The 22,803-nt window shown below is 39.9% G+C and overlaps 1 protein-coding gene across 9 annotated transcripts in view; it reads left to right on the top strand.

The window, feature by feature from the left end:
- The window catches only part of APC (APC regulator of Wnt signaling pathway), a 181,129-nt gene extending 158,567 nt beyond the window's left edge, over nucleotides 1-22,562 (top strand). For 6 of the 9 annotated variants that reach the window (XM_075932018.2, XM_075932012.2, XM_075932008.2 and 3 more), the window contains 5 exons: nucleotides 1,049-1,188; nucleotides 4,412-4,489; nucleotides 8,802-8,918; nucleotides 13,297-13,511; nucleotides 14,072-22,560. In XM_075932018.2, the coding sequence (XP_075788133.2) occupies nucleotides 1,049-1,188; nucleotides 4,412-4,489; nucleotides 8,802-8,918; nucleotides 13,297-13,511; nucleotides 14,072-20,633 (7,112 nt within the window). In that variant the 3' untranslated portion in view covers nucleotides 20,634-22,560. Of the gene's footprint in view, nucleotides 1-1,048; nucleotides 1,189-4,411; nucleotides 4,490-8,801; nucleotides 8,919-13,296; nucleotides 13,512-14,071 lie in introns of all 9 variants that reach the window. The other 3 variants (XM_075932017.2, XM_075932015.2, XM_075932016.2) reach the window with 2 other exon arrangements.
- The last annotated feature ends 241 nt before the right edge of the window (nucleotides 22,563-22,803 follow it).

The following is a 22,803-nucleotide window of genomic DNA, read 5'->3' as shown; positions in this document are numbered from 1 at the left end:
ATGATTCTTGGAGCTGTTTGCTGACAGTGGAGGAATGGTAAAGCCTAGGTTCAATTCTGTGTTTTGGAAGAGAGTGTTCTCAAGTGGTGTTAGATCTTTCTGCACCCCTACCACCACTCCTTGCCCCTGTCCAGCTCCTGTCTCTGTCCCCCTCTGCTCCTCTACTTCTTGTCCACATTTCTTTTTACCCTTACCTCCCTCTAGCTCCTTGCTCCTCAGGATTCGAGTCTGGATGTGTCCCCTTTTTCCTTCAAATGCCTGAGCAAAATAGGTAGCCCCTGGCAACTGGGAAGAGCAATTACATCACAAGCCCTGCTAGCCCTTGCTTCCATAGGTTGAAGCTAGCTCAGTCATGCTGTGAGGATGTCACGTGCTCAGTCTAATTGGCACATAGGCACTTTATGGGGATAAAAGGCACTTGAATGGACTCTTCAGAGAATTTAGCTGCCTGTCTCTAATAAGTCTCTACTATGTGCAAGCAGCAGTTTTGAGGAGCTTACACACTGGCCTAATTTGCATTGATTTTCATGAGGATAGCAAAAAGCATGTCCTTCATACCAGGGTAACAGGTTCCTCAGACCAATTTGAAATCTCTGCTCCAGAGCATGAAGGTACGAGAGCGCTTAATTAAATGGTTGTAAGAAATTTTTAATATGGGGGAGGGGGGAATGATGTATTATTTCCCTAGCCTCATTTTCAGAATTGCTGTTTTATGTGAAAGTTTCCCAAAAATATTTAATCTGTGGCTAACCCATGCATTTACCATGGTAAATTTCAGCCTAAATGGTAAACTTCTAGCAAAATTATGATAAACTGAAAACAGTGTCTTGTAATAGAAAGTGTTTGGCAACCTCAGCAGTAGACAATACATTGAGTGCTACCTAAAATACATTTTTAATTGAGACTGTATCTTAGAAATTTACATTAGATTGCATGTGGTATTAATTTTTTTTAATTATCATGCTAGTACTGTTATCTCTCAATTTAAGAGAAAGAAGAGAAAAATACTATACTTCTAACATTGGCTTCAATTATATTCTTTATGTAGGGGGGTTGCAAGCCATTGCAGAACTGTTGCAAGTGGATTGTGAAATGTATGGGCTTACAAATGACCACTATAGTGTTACATTAAGACGGTATGCTGGGATGGCTCTGACAAATTTGACTTTTGGAGATGTAGCGAACAAGGTAGGTTTATAAATTAGATTTGGATCTAGTTTTAATTCTATGTGTTTTTTTTTCCAGAGTTGAGTTTAAATTTTAGTTCTTAGGAGCAGGGGTGGAGCTTGGGGGGACAGTAATGGGCAACTTCCCCTTCCTCCTACCTCTCGGGATTCCTGAGCCAGTTTGTGCAACTTGTCCAGTTGGGAATGGCCTGCGGTAATGAGTTTGAAACCCCTGCTGTCAGGGGTAGCATCCTGAAGCTAGGCTGAAAGCAGAATTTAAAAACTACTCTGCCATTGTACTTCACTCCTAACCAGTGTTCCTGCTAAGATTTTCCATCCATATACGGAGTGAGTTTTGTCTTGTACACCAATATTGATGTCATGTGTACTTGTTTGGATGTGTGCCACTGTGGCACCCACCAGTTACTAACAACATTTTATATATATATATATAAATATAGATATATATATATAGATAGATAGATAAAATTTAAATTGTTATGTAAGAATAATACTAAAACAAGGGATAATTAACAAGGTGCATGACCCTGCACCTACCTGCCCTGAAAACTACCCAGCTTGGCAACCACTCTCATAATTTAAATTATATACATTTATATTTATTTCTGGTCAAAAGGAGCCTGGGTGTGGTGAAAGATACTGGAGTGTGGTATAGAAAATCTCCAAGCAGAGAAGGTAGTGGAAGTGCAGTCTAGGAGGGGGTTTAAGGACTGTAGTCCCTGGAGGAGGGAACTGGACTAAGTTTGGAACTTCTGTTGGGAATTCAGTGAAATTTATTTTGGTGATTAACCGACCCCAAGGAGGAATATTATTCAGGCAAAACAGCCTGAAGTGGATATATTCTGGATATTGATGGGGGAAATTGAGGTAGATGTGCATGTCATGCTGCAACATGGCAAAGGGACATGCCAGGCGAGGCAACTCTGACACACTTTTCTATTTGCCTCAAGCCACCCTTTCAGTAGAAGTTGCCAGGCTTCTGCTCTGATGTCTGCTCAATGAGCTATACAGCTTTGTTAGCTTTCGGGGAGCGGGAGGGTTAACCAAAAATTTTTCCTTTTGGATGAGATGACTTTTTATTTTCAAAATAGGTAATAAATATTTTTAGAAATGTTCATTTTTTTTAATGAAATTGGAAAATGAAGAATTTAGTCTCCCCTCCTCATCCCTCCACTTTCCTGTCGCTGCTCCACTTTCCCATCGCTGCAGTTAGTGTAATGGGGAAGAAAGAGTGAGGCAGGGGCAAGAAGGGATGGGATTTGGGGACGAGTATGGACTGCAAAAATACTCGGACCATAGATGGCCTGCAGACCATGAGTTTGAAACCTCTGATTTAGATTGGATTGTTTTCCTGTACAAGATATACTATTATTTTTATTCTTGTTTCTGTTTTAAGAAATGCATATCGGCCTCCTGCTTCTTGGCATATTAAATTAATTTCTGGTACAAGTTGCACAATTTTTAGTTGCTAGTTTTAAAAAGTGTTTTTTTTCTCAGATCAATCACGGGTGTTTCAAAGTATTCTGTGCTGCAGGAGATGGGGGTGGAGGAGTATCATCAAGAGAAAACATGTAGGTAGAATTTATATTAGGGATGTAAAGGACTAGTCAACAGGATAGTCAACTAGTTGCCCACCCCTTGCTGCCTCTATCAGATAGAAGCAGCAAGGGGGGAGAAGAGCGGTACAGGAGGCCGCCCGACATGCGACTGCCCGAGTTCCAACCTCCCCACACTTAAAACCAGTTTTGTAAGTGTGGAAGGGGCTGGAAACCCCCGACTTACATCCTCGGCCCGCATTTACAACAGCGCACAGTGCCTATCGTAAAGAGGGCTCAAGTTATGATGTCCGACTTGCGACACTTCCCCAGAAATGGATCGCGTCGCAAGTCGGGGGCTTTCTGTACTTCAAAGCAGCAGCACTGCTTGGAGCCTGGAATCAGGTGAGGAATCCCCAGCTGACCTCAGGTTCAGTATGGCATTGCCCCTTTGAAATGCTGGGTGGAGCCCAGGATCAGTCGGGGACTTTCCATCTGACCCTGGGCTCCATGTGACGTCCAGCTTTGAAATGTACAAGAGTCCCCAGTGGGAGCTTTTGTGCATTTCAAAGAGGAAGTGCAGCATGGAGTCTGGGACCAGCGTGGGACTCTGAGTCGCCTGCTGACCCCAGGCTCCAGGCAGGCTCTTGTGCATTTCAAAGCAGAAGTGCCCCTGTGGAGCCCAGAGTCAACGGGACTTCCAGCTGGTCCTGGGCTCCATGTGGCTTACCAACTTTGAAATGCACAAGAGCCCTTGCTGGGCTCTTGTATATTTCAAAGGTGGAACACAGAAGTACTTATTGACTAGTCAAGTAGTTGATGGAAATTCTATCAGCTACTCAACTAATAAATCAATTGCTAGTTAACATCTGTAAGGGTATGTCTACACTAGACCCCCCTAGTTCGAACTAGGGAATTTAAATATCCTGGGCTTTATTTGCATCTTCCCATCCGGGCACCATTTTTAAATCCCCTTAGTCCGAACTAACTGCCCGCGGCTACACACGGCAGTCAAACGTTAACTCAAACTAAATCCTTAGTTCGAGTTAACTGTTACACCTCATTCCATGGACTTAGTTCAAGTTAACGTTTGACTGCCATGTGTAGCCGCGGGCAGTTAGTTCGGACTAAGGGGATTTAAAAATGGTGCCTGGACGGGAAGATGAAAATAAAACCCGGGATATTTAAATCCCGGGCTTCATTTGCAACTTCGAATGCCTACCTTAGCCTCCCTAGTTTGAACTAGGGGCTAGTGTAGACATACCCCTATTTATATAGTCAACAGATAATGGTGCATTACCAGGCCTATGCAGCAAATAAAATATGCAGTAGTTTTGGGGAACACTTTGCGAATGTCTTTAGGATTAGAAACCTCTTCTGGGTCTAGTCTAAGTCCTGTTATCAATGGCGGAGGACTTGAATCCATGATTAGGACAGCCATGTCATTTGCAGATCTCCCCAGAATAAAGATTGACAGTATAGTGGTTTACAAAACTTTTTAGTGGTTTATGATGTGGATCAAATATCTACTGCTACAAGACTGAAATAATTAATAATTAATAATTTTGGAACCCAGATTGCCACAGGTGAATAGTTTAATGTGCTACGCCACCACACCATCAAGCTGCCTAATCTTTCATTTAATAGTTTTCCTCTCTCTCTTTCTCTCTCTCACTTTTTTTTAAACAGGCTACATTGTGTTCTATGAAGGGCTGCATGAGAGCGCTTGTAGCACAATTAAAGTCTGAAAGTGAAGACTTGCAGCAGGTAATTCTCCATTGAGAAGAAGTTGCCTCATCTTTGATCCTTTCACTGCAACTTGCTGTATCTTCCATCACATCATATTGAACTCTTCATCTCTGCTCAAGGCTGTGACAGACTTCACTGAGCCCTGGGCACGGGGGGCAGGGGGTGCACTCAGCTCCAAGCCCTGTGGAAAGGGTGGGTCTTCAGGTGGAAAGAATAGGGCTAGGAGCAGCCAGACCTCAGTGCCACCTAAATCACTCTGTGCTTCCCCCCACTCAGTCCACAGTGCTGCCAAAACAAAATTAAGTGGGATACTGATGGCAGTTTTTAGGGTCCCAGGCTTTGACCATTGCTGCTTTTAAATCACCCAGTCCCAGGGCAACTGCCCCCTTTGCCACCCTCCCACCTCTGTTAGCAGCCCTGCCTCTTCTGTGGTTTCCTTCTATTCTTGCTTCTCACATTTCATCCCAATCGTACTTAATGGTCTCTGCATTCCCTCCTTCTATGCTTGATTTCATGAAGATGTCCCATGACTTGTACACCAAGATCCCTCTATCTTTTCCTTCAAAAATACTTTTCTCTCTGGCCTCATTTGCTGTTCTATGTTTGTTTAGTTATCTTGCCTGTATTAAATTAGATGCCTTTTGGTACAGGGATTTATGTTGGTCTTCTATAAAGTGCTGTGTACATCTTTGTTATCATCTACAAGCCTAATAATCATGAACTAAATGCTGGTCTGGCAAAATTATATGTAGTACTAGTAATATATAGTACTTGTATGTTTTTCTTATCTTGGTTCCATTGAATAAAAGTCTCATTTCTGGGGATATGTTACAGCTGCCTAACTGCTTGTTTAGTTTAGATGGGCTTCACCTAAACCAAAATAGAACCAGACTGCTGGCATTTAAAATTTAAAAGGTTGTAGAACAGTTTTTAAACTAAAAACTTTGGGAAAACTTTGGAGCACATGGATTGGACAGAGAGATCCTTTAGGAGAGAGTCGATTAATAAATATTCCCTATATCCTACTAAAGAAGAAAGGATGGAAGATATATGGGTAACATTAGATGAGAAAAAGTTAAATGAAACAATCCCGTTTAATCACATCAGTAATGGCAGACAGCTGACTGGTGACATGTTTTTAAAGTGCTTACATACAAATGCTAAATGGTTAAATAACTAGAGTGCCTCATATTGAATGCGGATATTGATATAATAGGCATCACAGAAACTTGGTGGAATGAAGATAACCAATGAGACATAGAAATATCAGGGTACAAAATATATCCAAAGGACAGAACAGGTCATCCTGATGGGGGAGTGGTAATATATGTGAAAGAAAATATAGAATAAAATGAAGTAAAAATTTTAAATGACTCAAACTATTCCATAGAATCTTCATGGATAGTAATTCCATGCTGCAATAATATGAATATAGCAGTAGGAATATATTACTAACCACCTGACCCGGATAGTGATAGTAACTGTGAAATGCTAAGGAAGATTAGAGAGGCTATAAAAATAAATAACTCAGTAATAATGGGGATTTCAACTATCCCCATACTGATGTGGTACACGTCACCTCAAGTTGGATTCAGAGATAAAGTTTCTTGACACCTTAAATGACTTGTTTCTTGGAGCAGTTGGTTCTGGAACTCACTACAGGACAGGCAATACTTGTTTAGTCCTAAGTGGAGCACAGGATTTGGTCCAAGAAGTGACTATAGGTGGACTGCTTGGAAATAGTGATCACAACATAATTAAATGTAACATCACTGTTAAAAAACTCCACAGCATCCCAACTCTGGCATTTAATTTCAGAAAGGGGAACTACACAAAAATGAGGAGGTTAGTTAAACAGAAATTTAAAGTTACAGTGCCAAAAGTAAAATCACTGCAAATTGAATGGAAACTTTTCAGACACCATAATAGAGGCTCGACTTAAATGTATACCCCAAATTAAAAAACATAGAAAACCAAAAGAATGCCATCATGGCTTAACTAAGTAAAAGAAGCAATTAGAGATAGAAAAAAGGCATTGTTTAAAAAGTGGAAGTTAAATCCTAGTGAGGAAAATAGAAAGAAGCATAAACTCTGTCAAATGAAGTTTAAAAAGGCCAAAAAGGAATTTGAAGAACATCTAGCCAAAAATTCACAAAGTAATAGCAAAAAAAAAAAATTTTAAGCACATCAGAAACAGAAAGCTCGCTAAAGTAGTGGGACTACTGGATGATCGAAATGCTAAAGGAGCACTTAAAGATAAGATCATTGTGAAGAAACCAAATGAATTCTTTGCATCAGTCTTCATGGTTGAGGATGTTAAGGAGATTTCCAATCCTGAGCCATTCTTTTTAAATGACAAATCTTAGGAACTGTCCCAGATTGAGGTGTCATTAGAGGTGGTTCTGGAACAAATTGATAAACTAAACAGTAAAAAGTCACCACAACCAGATGGCATTCACTCAAAAGCTCTAAAAGAATTCAAATGTGAAATTGCGAAACTACACAACTACAGTTTATAACCTATCCTTTAAGTCAGCTTCGGTACCAAATGACCAGAAGATAGTTATTATGACACCAATTTTCAAGAAGGGCTCTAAAGGTAATCTTGGCAATTATAGACTGGTGCATCTAACTTCAGTATCTAGCAAATTGGTTGAAACTATAGTAAATAACAGACTTGTCAGACACATAGATGAACATAATTTGTTTTTAGAAAAGTCAACATGGTTTCTGTAAAGGGAAATCACACCTCACTAATCTACTAGAATTCTTTGAGGGAGGAATGTCAACAAGTATGTGGAGAAGGGGGATTCTGTTAATATAGTGTACATAGATTTCCAGAAAGCCTTTAACAAGATCCCTCACCAAAGGCTCTTAAGTAAAGTAAGCTGTCATGTGATAAGACGGAAGGTCCTCTCATGGATTGATAACTGGGTAAAAGATGGGAAACAAAGAGTAGGAATAAATGGTCTGTTCTCAGAATGGTAACTAGTGGTGTCCCTCAGGGGTCTGTAATGGGACTAATCCTGTTCAGTGTATTCATAAATTATCTGGAGGATGGGGTAAACAGTGAGAGAGCAGAATTTGCAGATGATAATAAACAGTTCAAAATAATTAAGTCAAAGCAGACTGTGAAGCACTTAAAAAGAATCTCACGAAACTAGGTTACTGGGAAACAAAATAGCAGATTAATTTTAATGTTGATAAATTCAAAGTGTAATGCATATTAGAAAATATAATCCCAACTAAATGGATAAAATGATGGTAACTAAATTATCTGTTATCATTCAAGAGCAAGAACTTGGAGTCATTTTGAATTGTTCTCTTAAAAACATCCACTCAGTGTCCAGCAACAATCAAAACAGCCCACTGGGCTAGAAGGATCTTTGGTCTGACTCAGTGTATCTGTTTTTATGCTCTTATCTTGGCTGTTCATGGCACTACAGGACTGAAATCGCAGCTAGGGATCCATACAGTATTGGGGACATCGTGGTCATCCTTTTGTCCTCTTAGATTTCCCCTAGACCCACAGCAAGTGCACAATGGTACAAAAGTCTGTACTCCAAAGAAGAAATTCACCTTATACAAGACTGGGTGATTCTCCCAGTATCAGATATACAGGTTCTGTAGCCAGAACCAGATAATAATGTGCTATAAAGTGGCCATGCTGCACCAAAGTATCGGATCCATGGTGAAAACTATTGGTTAATTAAAAAAAATTATAAACCAGCTAGATAAGTGATGGGCAACGTAGGCTAGTGAGTAGGCCACATAAGTGACACTCCTTCAGCTCAGAGGGGCTGCAAGATTATCATAATGAAGAAGGTCTCTTAGGATAGTCAAATGTTGCTAATTGTGCTTGCATATCTAAAATTGGCGAGGTGTACCAGCTGAACTGTAGCAGCAGGACCCAAAGGCAACACACAGTTCTCACAGTCAATGTGTGCAGTCAGCATGCACCTCACTTCACTCTGTATTGGAAGCAACAACTTGGGGGGTGGGGAGACAAGCAGGAGCTGGTATGCACGGGGAGCCAGCTTTCAAGCCGCTGCCTCTGATACAGAGGTAGCAGCATAGGGAGGAGAAAGGCAGCTTTACAGGAGCTACCCTTTCTCTCAGCCCCCCCTTCCACTTGTAAATGTATTACACATTTACCTAGATAAACATTTTTAACATCCCTAGGACCCCCCCTAGTCCAGTGTTTAGAGAAAGTGTGATTGTTAATGCAATACATTCTTGTCCTTGGCATTTAGAGGCTATTAAGATAGTGATGATTATCTGATAAAGAATTAAATATATTGATATCTTATTTTCCTTTTACATTTTTCAGGTTATTGCAAGTGTTTTGAGGAATTTGTCCTGGCGAGCAGATGTAAACAGTAAAAAGACTTTGCGTGAAGTTGGAAGTGTGAAAGCATTGATGGAATGTGCTTTGGAAGTTAAAAAGGTAAAGATTTTAAAGTACTATTGTGTGATATATTTTCAAGAGGCTGTATGAATGTTTCCTGTTCCTTCATATGCAACAGAAACAGTATTATTATTCTTTTTGACCCAAGGGGATATCCAATATTTGAGGTATTGTGGGTTGTTTCCATTAGGAAGAAGAGTTGATGGTGAAGTGAAGTACTACATTAATGCAATCTTAATTATTTACACACACACTATACAAAAATTCCAGTTTCCCCAAAAATTCTACAAAAAAAATCCTGTTTCCTCAAGCACAGTTAGAATTAGACAGGAAATGGTTCCTTTGCTCATGTTTTCAGGTGTCTTTCAAGCCAGCACCATTACTGAAAAAGCTCCCTTTCTTCACTTTCTCTCGGGACCACATTCCCAACTCCTCTCTTGCAGAGTCCTTGGAGTACTGGGCTCTTCTCTCTGCCTGCTCTCTGGATTCTTTTAGGAACTTCTGTTCACAGGCACACACGTGTCCATTAACTGATACTCAGTAAACCTCCTCCAACCACATAGCTCAGTTTTCAACTGGCTTCGCATGTAGCTGGTGTTTTGAGCAGTGATTGTTTCAGCTATCGTACTCCAAAAAGGAGCTTAGCTGTTTCTAACATTTATCCCAAATAAAAGGCGATTGTCATGCCTGCAGGATTCATAAAAGCTTCAGCCAACCTCTGTCAAAGTAGTATGCCATTTCTTTCTTTTGAGTTAAAAAGAGAAGCTAAAATAAACATTTGATGTTCCCTTAAAGTTACTACTAGTGTCTGCCCTACTACTAAAATATGGCATAAATACTGTATATTTATCAGTTAACTGTAATTTAGACCTTAAATCACCAGAAGGAGATATTATCTAGTTTAAAAAAATCACTGGTCACATAAAAATAATTGTTAATGTTCTGTCAGGAATACCATAACTATTTAACAGCTAGGAGGAAGGCTAGTTTGATGAAAATTTGATTACTTCTCTTGCTGAACTACAAATTCATCTCAAATTCATCATTACTTGTAAGGCTATTAGGAGCAAATGGCTGTCTAAAATAGTCTCTGTGATGGACCCTCCCATGGTTTTTGAAATGGACTTATGGACATGAATATACATATCTCAAGAGTGTTTTGAGCAAATTATTTCGTGTAACCCATTGATCTTCATGTCACGATCCACTGGTTCTCTTTATCTTACTCTGTTTTATGTATCATTTGTGTGTGTAAAATTAGACACGTGGAGTGGGGAATACTTTGTGGCTGCATCTAGACCGGCAAGTTTTTCCGCAAAAGCAGGTGCTTTTGCGCAAAAACTTGCCAGCTGTCTACACTGGCCGCTTGATTTTGCACAAAAGCACTGACGTTCTACTGTCCGAAATCAGTGCTGCTTGCGCAAATGCTTTGACGTTCCCATTCGGGCAAAAGCCCTTTTCCGGAAATGTTTTTGCGCAAGAGGGCCAGTGTAGACAGCTAAAAACTGTTTTGCGCAAAAAAGCCCCGATGGAGAAAATGGTGATCGGGGTTTTCTTGCGCAAAACCGCGTCTAGATTGGCACGGACGCTTTTCCGCAAAAAGTGCTTTTGCGGAAAAGCGTCCATACCAATCTAGATGCTCTTTTCCGCAAATGCTTTTAACAGAAAAACTTTTCCTTTAAAAGTATTTGCGGAAAATCATGCCAGTCTAGACGTAGCCCGTAGGTTTCAAATGTGTGAATAAGAGACATGGAGGGTGTTACCCTCAACTGTTAAATTATCTCTTTTGTCCTTCAGTCTGAGCAGTGGTTGGTAGGGAGCGGCCTCAATCCTTTAACAAAAAGAATAGAAGAAGAGAGGTCTGGGTCTTTTGGCAGGGCTGCATCTGAAGGAAGGGACAGGAGACCCCAGGGTGGGGAGACAGCCCTGGTTTGGGGGGGCAGCTGTAAAAGAGGTTTTAGGGTGAGTTTAAGTTTGTACTGAGGTTTCGGCGTAGATTTAGCCAAGCGGTTTTGTTTCTTTTGATTTGTAACCTACTTTTTACTCTGCCTGTTTTCACTTATTACTACTTAAATCCTACTGCTTCAACTTAATAAAACCATTTTTATCTCTATCAAACCCAGTGTAAGTGATTGTTACCGGGGAGGGGGGGCAACCAGTGTGCACATTCCCCCTTTCATTGTTAAAGGTGGCTTACCTAATTCTTTGGGGTTTGATCCCATTTGGGGAGTGTTATCCCAGGAGGCTGGACCCTAAACCACACTCTCCTTGGACCTGAAGAGATTCAGTCTCTGTACTGCTTCTCAGTGGCGACTGGGACCTCAGCTCAGGACCTTGGCTGGGGGAGACCAGTGGAGCTGGCCCAGCAGGACTGGGCAGTGAGGAGCCCCAGAGAGCCAGAAGGCAAGTGGCAGTGGCCGTGTCAGCACCCCGGGAGGCACCCCCTGGGGTCGTCTGTGACCGTACCCCGTCTCAGTCTCATCCAGTAGTTCTCTGCCTTTTTCCATACCAGGACCTTGCAAAGGCCCTCTCCCATTTTATAGTGTGAGAAGAACAGGGTGGTTGTGACATATGATAGGAGTTTTGACTTCTAGGGCTAAGAATCCATGTTGTATTTTTCCCTTGAAGAGAATCATGCAGGGCAAGCTGATGCTGATCAGAGACTTATTTGTCAAGGGACATATTTATCTCTTCTCTGAACTCAAACATGTGATCTAAAACTTTGTTACCATGAAACCCTTATTGTGGAAGTGGAACCTCTGATCTTGAGTGTTCATTTCCTCACGTAAAATAATGAAATGTGTGCATTGTTGGGCTTACCTTTAATAAAGTTCACAGCTTGTACAGCCTCATCTAGTACATTACTCATTTCTTCTGGCAATCTCCTTTGCCATCAGAGTTTCATTACTAATTACACAAAGTGTCTGAATGGCTTGTGGTGCAATAAATAAGAGTTTACTCATTAGTCTATGCATGTGTTTTCCTGTCATTTCCCAGAGACATTCAGTGCAAAGAACAAAAAAGCAAAGCCAATTCAACCCAGTTGTGAGAATTGTAGGAAGACTTCAAAGATTTTTCTTCCTTTATATTATGTACTGAGTTGGACAGCAAAACAGGAAGTCCTTGTGTAGGAATCCTGTCTATGCATGCTGGGACAGATATTAAAGTTGTGCACAAGAAGACACATCCCATCGGTAATTTCTTCCAGTTGTATCGAGAAGGTCAGGGTAGGGAGGTAAAACATTAACTGGATAACTGTTAATGGATGAGGCTTACTGGTTCCGATTAGCTGATAGGGACTGGAGCAGGTTACACACTGACTCCCCAAGACCAGGGCTGTCAGCCCCATTCTCGGGAAGCCGGCTGCTGAGCCCACAGCAAAGCCTCCAAGGGAGTGGGGCCAGCAGCTTTGCTGCTGCAGCAAAGCCTATTCACAGCAACCCTGGCATGCTCCCGCGGAGGAGGCTTCACTGCTGCAGCAAAGCCTCCTTCCGGGGTATAGGACCAGCAGCAGCCCTTGCCGGCCCTGCTTCCGGGGGAGGCTTCACTACAGGCTCTGCTTTTATGCTGCAGAGCCCGCAGCATGTGTAACTGTATAACCACTATGATTTTTAGTGGTTGCTTGGTTACATTTTTAACCGCGTTTTTACATCCCTAGTATAGAGTCTCCTAAACATATCAAAGTGGCAGTTCCCAAATATTTTCAGACATATCATGGATATATCAGCTGACTAGCTCATTGGAGAAGGGAATGGGACTAATTGGCAGCAACTGAATACACAAACACAAAATACAGTCACTGCTTCTCTATTTATGAGGCTTGGCAGTTTTCACTATTTAGTACTCTAAATAAGATGTTTAAGAGTATTATGGGATGTTTCTAGCTTGATTGCTGCAAATGAGAACCACAGGTAAATGCATTGTCTAGTTTTAAAAGAAACAAGCATCGTGTTTTTCAGAAAATTTAATTTTGTAGTAAAAAAAGTATATTGCTAGCAGAAGATATGTAAAAGAGGAACAGGTTAAAAAGAGAAGGTAGTTGTAACTACACTGTGCTCTAGCTCCATGTAACAGTGCAGGCACTATACACAGTAATCAGTTAATTTCCAGCTTTTAGTGAAAAGCTGAAGAAACAGAGATAACTAGAGGAAAACAGAACACTAGGCACCCAAATGTAGCAAAATGATGAATTCCATGGCAAAAATTCCAAATCCTGTAGCAAATTGGAAACATGCCAGATTCCACAGGCCTTAATTTAGATTAGTAAGGCAGTTCACACCTCTTAAGGCTTTTGTTACAGGCTAGCTACAGACTCAGGTATGCATCCCTGAAACCTGTTTGGTGAATCTCTGAGAGGTTCATGACCAACAAGATAAAAGTCCCTGGCCTAATTTTGTCATTTTTACATTTATCATAGGAATCCACCCTAAAAAGTGTATTGAGTGCCTTATGGAATTTATCAGCTCATTGCACTGAGAATAAAGCTGATATATGTGCTGTGGATGGTGCACTTGCCTTTTTGGTTGGCACACTGACTTACCGAAGCCAAACAAATACTTTAGCCATCATTGAAAGTGGAGGAGGAATACTACGGAATGTTTCTAGCTTGATTGCTACAAATGAGGACCACAGGTAAATACACAGTCTAGTTTTAAAAGAAACAAACATCATGTTTTTCAGAAAATTTGAATTCTGTAGAAAAAATGTATTTAAAAGAGAATTCATAAAGAAGTTTTCAAATATGATTATATGTACCAGATAAAAAGGCTAATTTTATTTATAAGGGCTTTGGTGAGGAAAACCATCTATTTACACAGTAATAGTCTATGAAAGGGTAAATGCAGTGTCAGTTTTGCTTATTAAATGCTGAATAGTAATGTTAGCTTCTCTTGGAAAGAGTTTTTCAGTCATCTAGTCAGATAGAGGAAATTACCTGGGAAAGATTGTTAACACAGAACAAGCTGGTAGTGGAAGAAAGGAAACAACAAAAAAGTGATAACTGAAATAGAAATGGTTTGATATTCAGATTGTAATTTAGGAAAAGTAACATACTTTTGTGCTGCAGAAATCAAGAAATCATAATATTAGTTATCATGATTGAGGACAAAATTTAGTTACAGCCTTGATAGGTTTTTGCTTGTCTTGTTTAAATGGTACTTATTGATTTTTTGCTTTCAACTTCTTAACTGCAGGCAAATCTTGAGAGAGAACAGCTGCTTACAAACCTTGTTACAGCACTTGAAGTCACACAGCTTGACGATAGTTAGTAATGCATGTGGGACCCTGTGGAACCTCTCTGCACGAAATGCAAAGGACCAGGAAGCATTGTGGGACATGGGAGCAGTTAGCATGCTCAAAAACCTCATTCATTCAAAGCACAAAATGATAGCTATGGGCAGTGCTGCAGCTTTAAGGAACCTGATGGCAAATCGGCCTGCAAAGTATAAGGATGCTAATATTATGTCTCCAGGTTCAAGCTTACCTTCACTTCATGTTAGAAAGCAAAAGGCACTGGAAGCAGAGTTAGATGCTCAGCATTTGTCTGAGACTTTTGACAACATTGATAATTTAAGCCCCAAAACATCTCATCGTAATAAACAGAGACATAAGCAAAATCTGTATAGTGAATATGTTTTGGATTCAAGTCGACACGATGATGGAATTTGCAGGACAGAGAGTTTTAATACGAGTAATGTGACTGTACTTTCGCCATATTTAAATACTACAGTGTTGCCTAGCTCCTCTTCCTCCAGCAGAGGAAATATAGAAAACTCTCGATCTGAAAAGGACAGAAGTGTGGACCGAGAGCGAACAATGGGACTAGGTGGCTATCACCCAGCTACAGAAAATGCTGGGAATACCTCTAAGCGAATGGGAATTCAGATCTCTACTGCTGCAGCTCAGATTGCCAAAGTAATGGAAGAAGTAACAAACATGCATATTCCACAAGAAGATAGAAGTTCTGGACCCACAGCTGAAATTCACTGTATGACAGAAGACAGGAATGCATTAAGAAGAACATCTACTGCCCATGCCCATTCAAACACTTATAGCTTTCCTAAATCTGAGAATTCAAACAGGGCCTGTCCTGTGCCTTATGCAAAAATGGAATATAAGAGAGCTTCAAATGATAGCTTAAATAGTGTCAGTAGTAGTGATGGCTATGGTAAAAGAGGTCAAATGAAACCTTCCATTGAATCTTACTCTGAAGATGATGAAAGTAAATTTTGCAGTTATGGACAGTATCCTGCTGATTTAGCCCACAAAATACATAGCGCAAATCATATGGATGACAATGAAGGAGAACTAGACACTCCAATCAATTACAGTCTTAAATATTCAGATGAACAGTTGAACTCTGGAAGGCAAAGCCCCTCACAGAATGAAAGATGGGCAAGACCTAAACATATAATAGAAGATGAAATAAAACAAAATGAACAAAGGCAGTCAAGAAATCAAAGTACAACTTATCCTGGATATACTGAAGGTGGTGATGATAATCACATAAAATACCCATCACCTTTTGGACAGCAAGATCCTTTCAGATCAAGAGGATCCAACAGTTCAGAACAAAACAGAGTAGGTACTACTCATGGAATGAATCAGAAAGTAAACCAGTCCTTGTGCCAGGTTGATGATTATGATGACGATAAGCCAACCAATTACAGTGAGCGTTACTCTGAGGAAGAACAACATGAAGATGAAGAAGACAGACCAACTAATTATAGTATTAAGTACAATGAAGAGGAGCACCATGTAGATCAGCCTATTGATTATAGTCTGAAATACTCAACAGAAGTTCCTCCGTCTTCTCAAAAGCCATCTTTTTCTTTTTCAAAGAGTTCATCTGTACAAAGTACTAAAACTGATCATATTTCATCAAGTAGTGGGAACACATCAACCCCTTCATCTAGCTCAAAGAGACAGAACCAGCTTCATCCAAGTTCTGCTCAAAAGCCTGCCTCATGTAAGACTCCCTCCATCAACCAGGAAACTATACAGACTTATTGTGTGGAAGATACACCAATATGTTTTTCAAGATGTAGCTCTTTGTCATCTTTGTCCTCAGCTGAAGATGAAATAGGGCGTGATCAAGCCACCCGTGTAACAGATGCTAGTAATACTTTGCAGATCGCGGAACTGAAAGACAACAGTGTGACTCTGTCAACTGAAGGTTCAGTTAGTGAAGTCCCATCAACATCACAACATATTAGAACAAAATCCAATAGACTTCAGGCTTCTAGTTTATCCCCTTCTGATTCATCTAGACATAAAGCTGTTGAATTTTCTTCAGGTGCCAAATCTCCTTCAAAAAGTGGAGCTCAGACTCCTAAAAGCCCACCAGAACATTATGTACAGGAGACACCACTCATGTTTAGCAGATGTACTTCTGTAAGTTCATTGGATAGTTTTGAGAGCCGTTCCATTGCTAGTTCTGTTCAAAGTGAGCCTTGCAGTGGAATGGTAAGTGGTATTATAAGCCCCAGTGATCTTCCAGATAGCCCTGGACAAACAATGCCACCAAGTAGAAGTAAAACCCCACCCCCTGCTCAAGCAGTTCCGATAAAGAGAGAAGCGGCTAAAGGTAAAGTATCTAATGTTGAAAAGAGGGAATCTGGATCTAGACAAGCAGCAGTAAATGCAGCTGTTCAAAGAGTTCAGGTCTTGCCAGATGCTGATACATTGTTACATTTTGCTACAGAAAGTACACCAGATGGATTTTCTTGTTCCTCCAGCCTAAGTGCTCTGAGTCTTGATGAGCCATTTATACAAAAAGATGTAGAGTTAAGAATAATGCCTCCTGTTCATGAAAATGACCATGGAAATGAAGCAGAACCTGAACAGCCAGAAGATACAAAAGATAACAAAGAGAAGAAAGCAGAGAAGCCTACTGAAACAGAAAAAGATATATTAGATGATTCTGATGATGATGATATTGAAATATTAGAAGAATGTATTATTTCTGCTATGCCAACAAAATCTTCACGCAAAGCCAAAAAGCTTTCTCAAACAACTGCTTCAAAAATACCTCCACCTGTAGCCAGGAAGCCAAGCCATTTGCCAGTGTACAAACTCCTTCCTTCACAAAACAGATTGCAGTCTCAAAAGCATGTTAGTTTTACACATGGAGATGATATGCCACGTGTGTATTGTGTTGAAGGTACTCCAATAAATTTTTCAACAGCTACATCTTTGAGTGATCTCACAATAGAATCACCACCAAATGAATTGGCCAATGTGGAGAATGTGAATACAAGGGCAGAAGCATGTGAATTTGAAAAAAGAGATACCATTCCTACTGAAGGTAGAAGCAACGATGATACTCAAAGAGGGAAAGACTCAACTGTGTCTGCCTCAGGATTGGATGATAAAACAGAAGAAGGTGACATTCTTGCAGAATGCATTAATTCTGCTATGCCAAAAGGAAAAAGCCACAAGCCTTTCAGGGTAAAAAAGATAATGGATCAGATTCAACAAGCATCAGCATCTTCATCTGTAAGTAGTAAAAACCAACCAGAAGGCGAGAAAAAGAAGTTAACCTCTCCAGTAAAGCCTATGCCTCAAAGTAATGAGTACAGAGCACGCTTAAGAAAAAACACAGAGCCAAAAAATAATCTTAGTAGTGAAAGAACCTATTCAGATAACAAAGATACAAAGAAACAGAATTTCAAAAATAACTCAAGAGACGTCAATGATAAACTTCCAAATAACGAGGAACGTGTAAGAGGAAGCTTTGCTTTTGATTCCCCTCACCATTACACACCTATTGAGGGGACTCCTTATTGTTTTTCACGGAATGACTCACTAAGTTCACTAGACTTTGATGATGATGATGTTGACCTTTCTAGGGAAAAGGCTGAACTAAGAAAAGGAAAAGAGACTAAGGAAACAGAAACCAAAGCTTGCACTAATACAGAACGCACTTCAAATCAGCAGTCAACTAGTAGGACACAAGGTTGTCAGAAACATCCAACAGGCAGAAGTCAGCCTAAAACTTTGATGCAGAAGCAAACCCCATTTGCTCAACCATCCAAAGATATCCCAGACAGAGGTGCAGCTACAGATGAAAAAATGCAGAATTTTGCTATCGAAAATACCCCTGTTTGTTTTTCTCGCAATTCATCTTTGAGTTCTCTCAGTGATATTGATCAAGAAAACAACAACAAAGAAAATGAACCTGCAAAACAAACTGAACCTCCTGATTCACAGATAGAATCAAGTAGACCACAGACTTGTGGTTACGCACCCAAATCATTTCATGTTGAAGATACGCCTGTGTGTTTTTCTAGAAACAGTTCTCTTAGCTCGCTGAGTATTGATTCAGAAGATGACCTTTTGCAGGAATGCATTAGTTCTGCCATGCCTAAAAAGAAAAAGCCCACACGAGTCAAGAGTGAAAGTGAAAAAAATAGTTCCAGAAACATGGGCAGTATATTGGCAGAAGACCTGACACTAGATTTGCGAGATATACAGAGGCCTGATTCAGAGCATGGTTTCTCACCTGATTCAGAGAACTTTGATTGGAAAGCTATTCAAGAAGGTGCAAATTCTATAGTTAGTAGCTTACACCAAGCTGCTGCTGCTGCTTCACTGTCTAGACAAGCTTCATCAGACTCTGATTCCATCTTGTCACTAAAATCTGGAATTTCTTTGGGATCGCCATTTCATCTTACTCCAGACCAAGAAGAAAAACCCTTTACTAATAATAAAGGTCCAAGAATTATTAAGCCAGGGGAGAAAAGTACATTGGAAACCAAAAAGGTAGAGTCCGAAAATAAAGGAATCAAAGGAGGAAAGAAAGTGTATAAAAGTATGATTACAGGAAAAGTTCGCTCTAATTCAGAAGTTTCAAGTCAGTTGAAGCAGCCCCAGCAAACAAATATGCCTTCCATCTCACGAGGTAGAACAATGATTCATATTCCCGGAGTTCGAAATAGCTCTTCCAGTACAAGTCCAGTTTCAAAAAAAGGGCCAACGCTCAAAAACCCAACCTCCAAAAGTCCCAGTGAAGGCCAGAATTCCACAAGTTCCCCAAGAGGTGCCAAATCATTAGTGAAATCAGAGTCAAGTCCTGTAAGCAGACAACCATCTCAACAGGGTGGGTCAAGTAAAGGACCTTCTAGGTCAGGATCTAGAGATTCCACTCCTTCTAGACCTCAACAGCAGCCATTAAGTAGACCTCTGCAGTCTCCGGGTCGAAGCTCAATTTCCCCAGGCAGAAATGGTATAAGCCCTCCTAACAAACTTTCTCAACTGCCCAGGACTTCATCTCCCAGTACAGCTTCAACTAAGTCCTCAGGTTCAGGACGAATGTCATACACATCACCAGGCAGACAGATGAGCCAGCAAAACCTTGCAAAACAAACAGGGTTACCCAAAAGTGCCAGTGGTATTCCCAGAAGTGAGTCTGCCTCCAAAGGTTTGAACCAAATTCTTAGTAGCAGTGGCTCAAACAAAAAGGTTGACCTATCTAGAATGTCATCCACAAAATCCAGTGGAAGTGAATCTGACAGATCAGAGAGACCTGTTCTAGTGCGTCAGTCAACTTTTATTAAAGAAGCTCCAAGTCCAACTCTACGAAGGAAATTAGAAGAGTCTGCTTCATTTGAATCGTTGTCTCCTTCTAGACCTGATTCTCCCACTAGATCCCAAATACAGACCCCAGTTTTAAGCCCATCACTTCCTGATATGTCCTTATCTCATTCAACTGTACAGGGCAGTAGTTGGCGAAAATTACCTCCTAATCTTAACCCTTCTGTAGACTATAATGATGGAAGACCAGCAAAACGTCATGATATAGCTCGCTCTCATTCTGAAAGTCCATCTAGACTTCCAATCAATAGATCAGGAACATGGAAGCGTGAGCACAGTAAACATTCTTCATCACTTCCTCGTGTTAGCACTTGGCGCAGAACTGGAAGTTCTTCCTCAATTCTGTCTGCTTCTTCAGAATCCAGTGAAAAGGCAAAAAGTGAAGATGAAAAGCAACATGGAAGTTCTTTTTCTGGACACATACAAACTAAAGAAAGTCAAGTACAAGCAAAAGGGACTTGGAGAAAGATAAAGGAAAATGAAATTCCTCAGATGGTGAGTAATCCTGCTCATAATTCCTCTTCAAGTGCTACAAATGGTGCTGATTCAAAAACTTTAATTTACCAGATGGCACCTGCTGTCTCTAAGACTGAGGACGTGTGGGTGAGGATTGAGGATTGCCCTATTAATAATCCTAGATCTGGACGATCACCTACTGGAAATACTCCTCCAGTTATTGACAGTATTTTAGAGAAGGGGAATGTGAATGGTAAAGAGTCTAAAGATATTCCGGGAAAACAAAATGCAGGAAATGGAAATGTTCCTGTTCGCACAATGGGTTTAGAAAATCGCCTGAATTCATTCATTCAGATAGATAGTCCCGATAAGAAGGGACCTGAAACAAAACCTGTGCTAAGCAATCCGGTTTCTGCACCGGAGACTAATGAAAGCATTGTTAATGAACGTACACCCTTCAGTTCCAGCAGTTCAAGCAAACACAGCTCACCTAGTGGAGCTGTTGCAGCAAGAGTGACTCCTTTCAACTACAATCCAAGTCCACGAAAGAGCAGTGCTGATAACGGTTCTGCTCGGCCATCGCAGATACCAACACCAGTAAATAACAGCACAAAGAAGCGAGATTCAAAGACTGAAAATACAGACTCTAGTGGAACTCAAAGTCCTAAACGTCATTCTGGGTCTTACCTAGTGACTTCTGTTTAAATATTTTTTTTAAAAAACTGATGTATTATTTACAAGTTCTATGTAGAAATTTTGTTTCAAATGAAACTTTAAAAGACTGGGGGTTGGGTTTTTTGTTTTTGTAAATAGGTTTGATTCTTGTAGAGGGTTCTTGTTCTGGAAGCCATATTTGATAGTATACTTTGTCTTCACTGGTAATATTTTGGAGGGATACTTGATTGATAATTTGGAATAAAATCGCTACAAGCAAGTATATTTGTACAGTATGTTTTACATGTATTTAATTAGCATCCCATCCCATGATCCTTTAAATATTGCTTGTCTTGAAATAATGAACATTTACAGATAGAGGTGATAAAATTGAATTGCTGTTTCAATCATTTCTAGATTACAAACTGACTAACTACATCAGGGAAAAATTGGTATTATTTATGCAAAAAATATGCTCTGTATTGTGACTCCATCTAACCCTGTAATTAATCATGTGGCTGTGAAATTCACAGTAATATGGTTTCTGCTGAACAAGCTTTCCTAGCCTGCTTTTCTGCATGAATGGAAATGATGGTTCATGTTCTGAATTAATGATTAACATTTCTGTGGTCACATAATGTGCATAGATAGCTATGATGTAACAATTTACACTTTGTGTTCTGCAAAAAAGGAAATCTGTGTAACTGTAAAACTTTGAACAGAATTATTTTACCTGGACTAGATTTTATCTGAAAGTAGGTAGAATTTTTGCTATGCTGTAACTTGTTGTATATTCTGTTACTTGAGGTGAGATGGCTGCTCTTTTATTAATGAGACGTGGGTGATGTCTCAAAAGAAACTAAAATGAACATTTCAGAATAAATTATTACTGTACGTAAATCTTGTTGTGTGTTACTTCTGCATTGCTGAAGAAATCAATATTTCATTTTGAAATGTTACCTTAAAATGTGTTGTATAATGCACTTAGACTTAAGGCCTCACCTAGCATATCTTAGACATGCCTCATGCTCTCTGGCTTTTATCCATCATTGATCAATGGCTTGTTACAAATTCATTTAAGGGTTTCTGAATTGGGCCACAGGTCTTCTCTACTATATTTGCAGTTGTGAGACTTTCACGCATCGCAGGTGTGTAAAGAAGGCTAAAGGCAGAGTATATCTAGAAGACCCAAGTGTAGCTGTTTCACAGTTGCATAGCCTGGAATATTGTGTGTATAAAATTGAGATTTTTAAAAATCGTTTTATGATATATATGTTTTTTTAAGAATTAAGAAATATGAAATTGGGAATCTGAAATCAGAATAAAAAGCTGTCAAACTTCCATACATTTTGGATACATTTGAAAAAAGGGGGCAGAGAAAGATAAGCTCTAGGAGATTAAATCTTCAGTGCCATAATAAATAATCAGATTTGTTCCTGAACTGTGATACTTGCTGCCTGAAGACTTTTGAAAAGACACTTATTAAACTGTTTCTGAGGGAAACACTGATAAAATAACAGTTAAATGCCTCTCTACAACTACAGCAACATGTTTATGCACAATTGATCAAACCAGAAATAACAACTCTCCTTTTCTGAAATGTAACTGGTTTTTGTTACTACAGAGTCATCAATCTAACTACTTGGTACCAGGATTCAGGATCTCCTGACATCAAGTGCCTAGCAGTGAGGCATTCGTACAAACATGCAGCTTAACAGTATATGGGAATTTTGTATTGAGTATATGGTATCTACAGCTGTTGCACTTGGTCTAATGTTGAAATTAATCCATTTTTATCTTCAATTTTGTATTACTTATTTCCTGTACCATTTCAAAGCATACGAGCCACTGCAAACAAAGTATTGCTATTAAAGTCAATCTGGGCTACACTGAATGCAGACTCCAAAAGCCCTCTATGATAGAGGTAATGTTTTAATTCACTATTTTGTACTTTCTCATCCCGTTTGTTTGCTGTAACATTTCTAGAGATGTCATCTATATAGAAGTGTTTCTGCTAATACTCTTAATGTAAGGATCTTAAAATACTATTCTCACAACACCTCTGTGACATAAGTAAGTAGTATTCTCATTTTACAGATAAAGAAATGGAGGTACACAGAGAGGTTAAATGACTTTCTCAAGGTCACTCAGGAAGCCTTAGAATAAAACCTAGACTTTCCAGTCTAGAATTTTAGGTGCAAGACCACTTTTCATATCAAGG

The sequence above is a fragment of the Pelodiscus sinensis genome, chromosome 6 (genome assembly GCF_052426305.1).
Source record: "Pelodiscus sinensis isolate ZL-2025 chromosome 6, ASM5242630v1, whole genome shotgun sequence".
Taxonomy (NCBI): domain Eukaryota; kingdom Metazoa; phylum Chordata; order Testudines; family Trionychidae; genus Pelodiscus; species Pelodiscus sinensis.
This window is presented reverse-complemented; position numbering and strand designations above follow the sequence as displayed.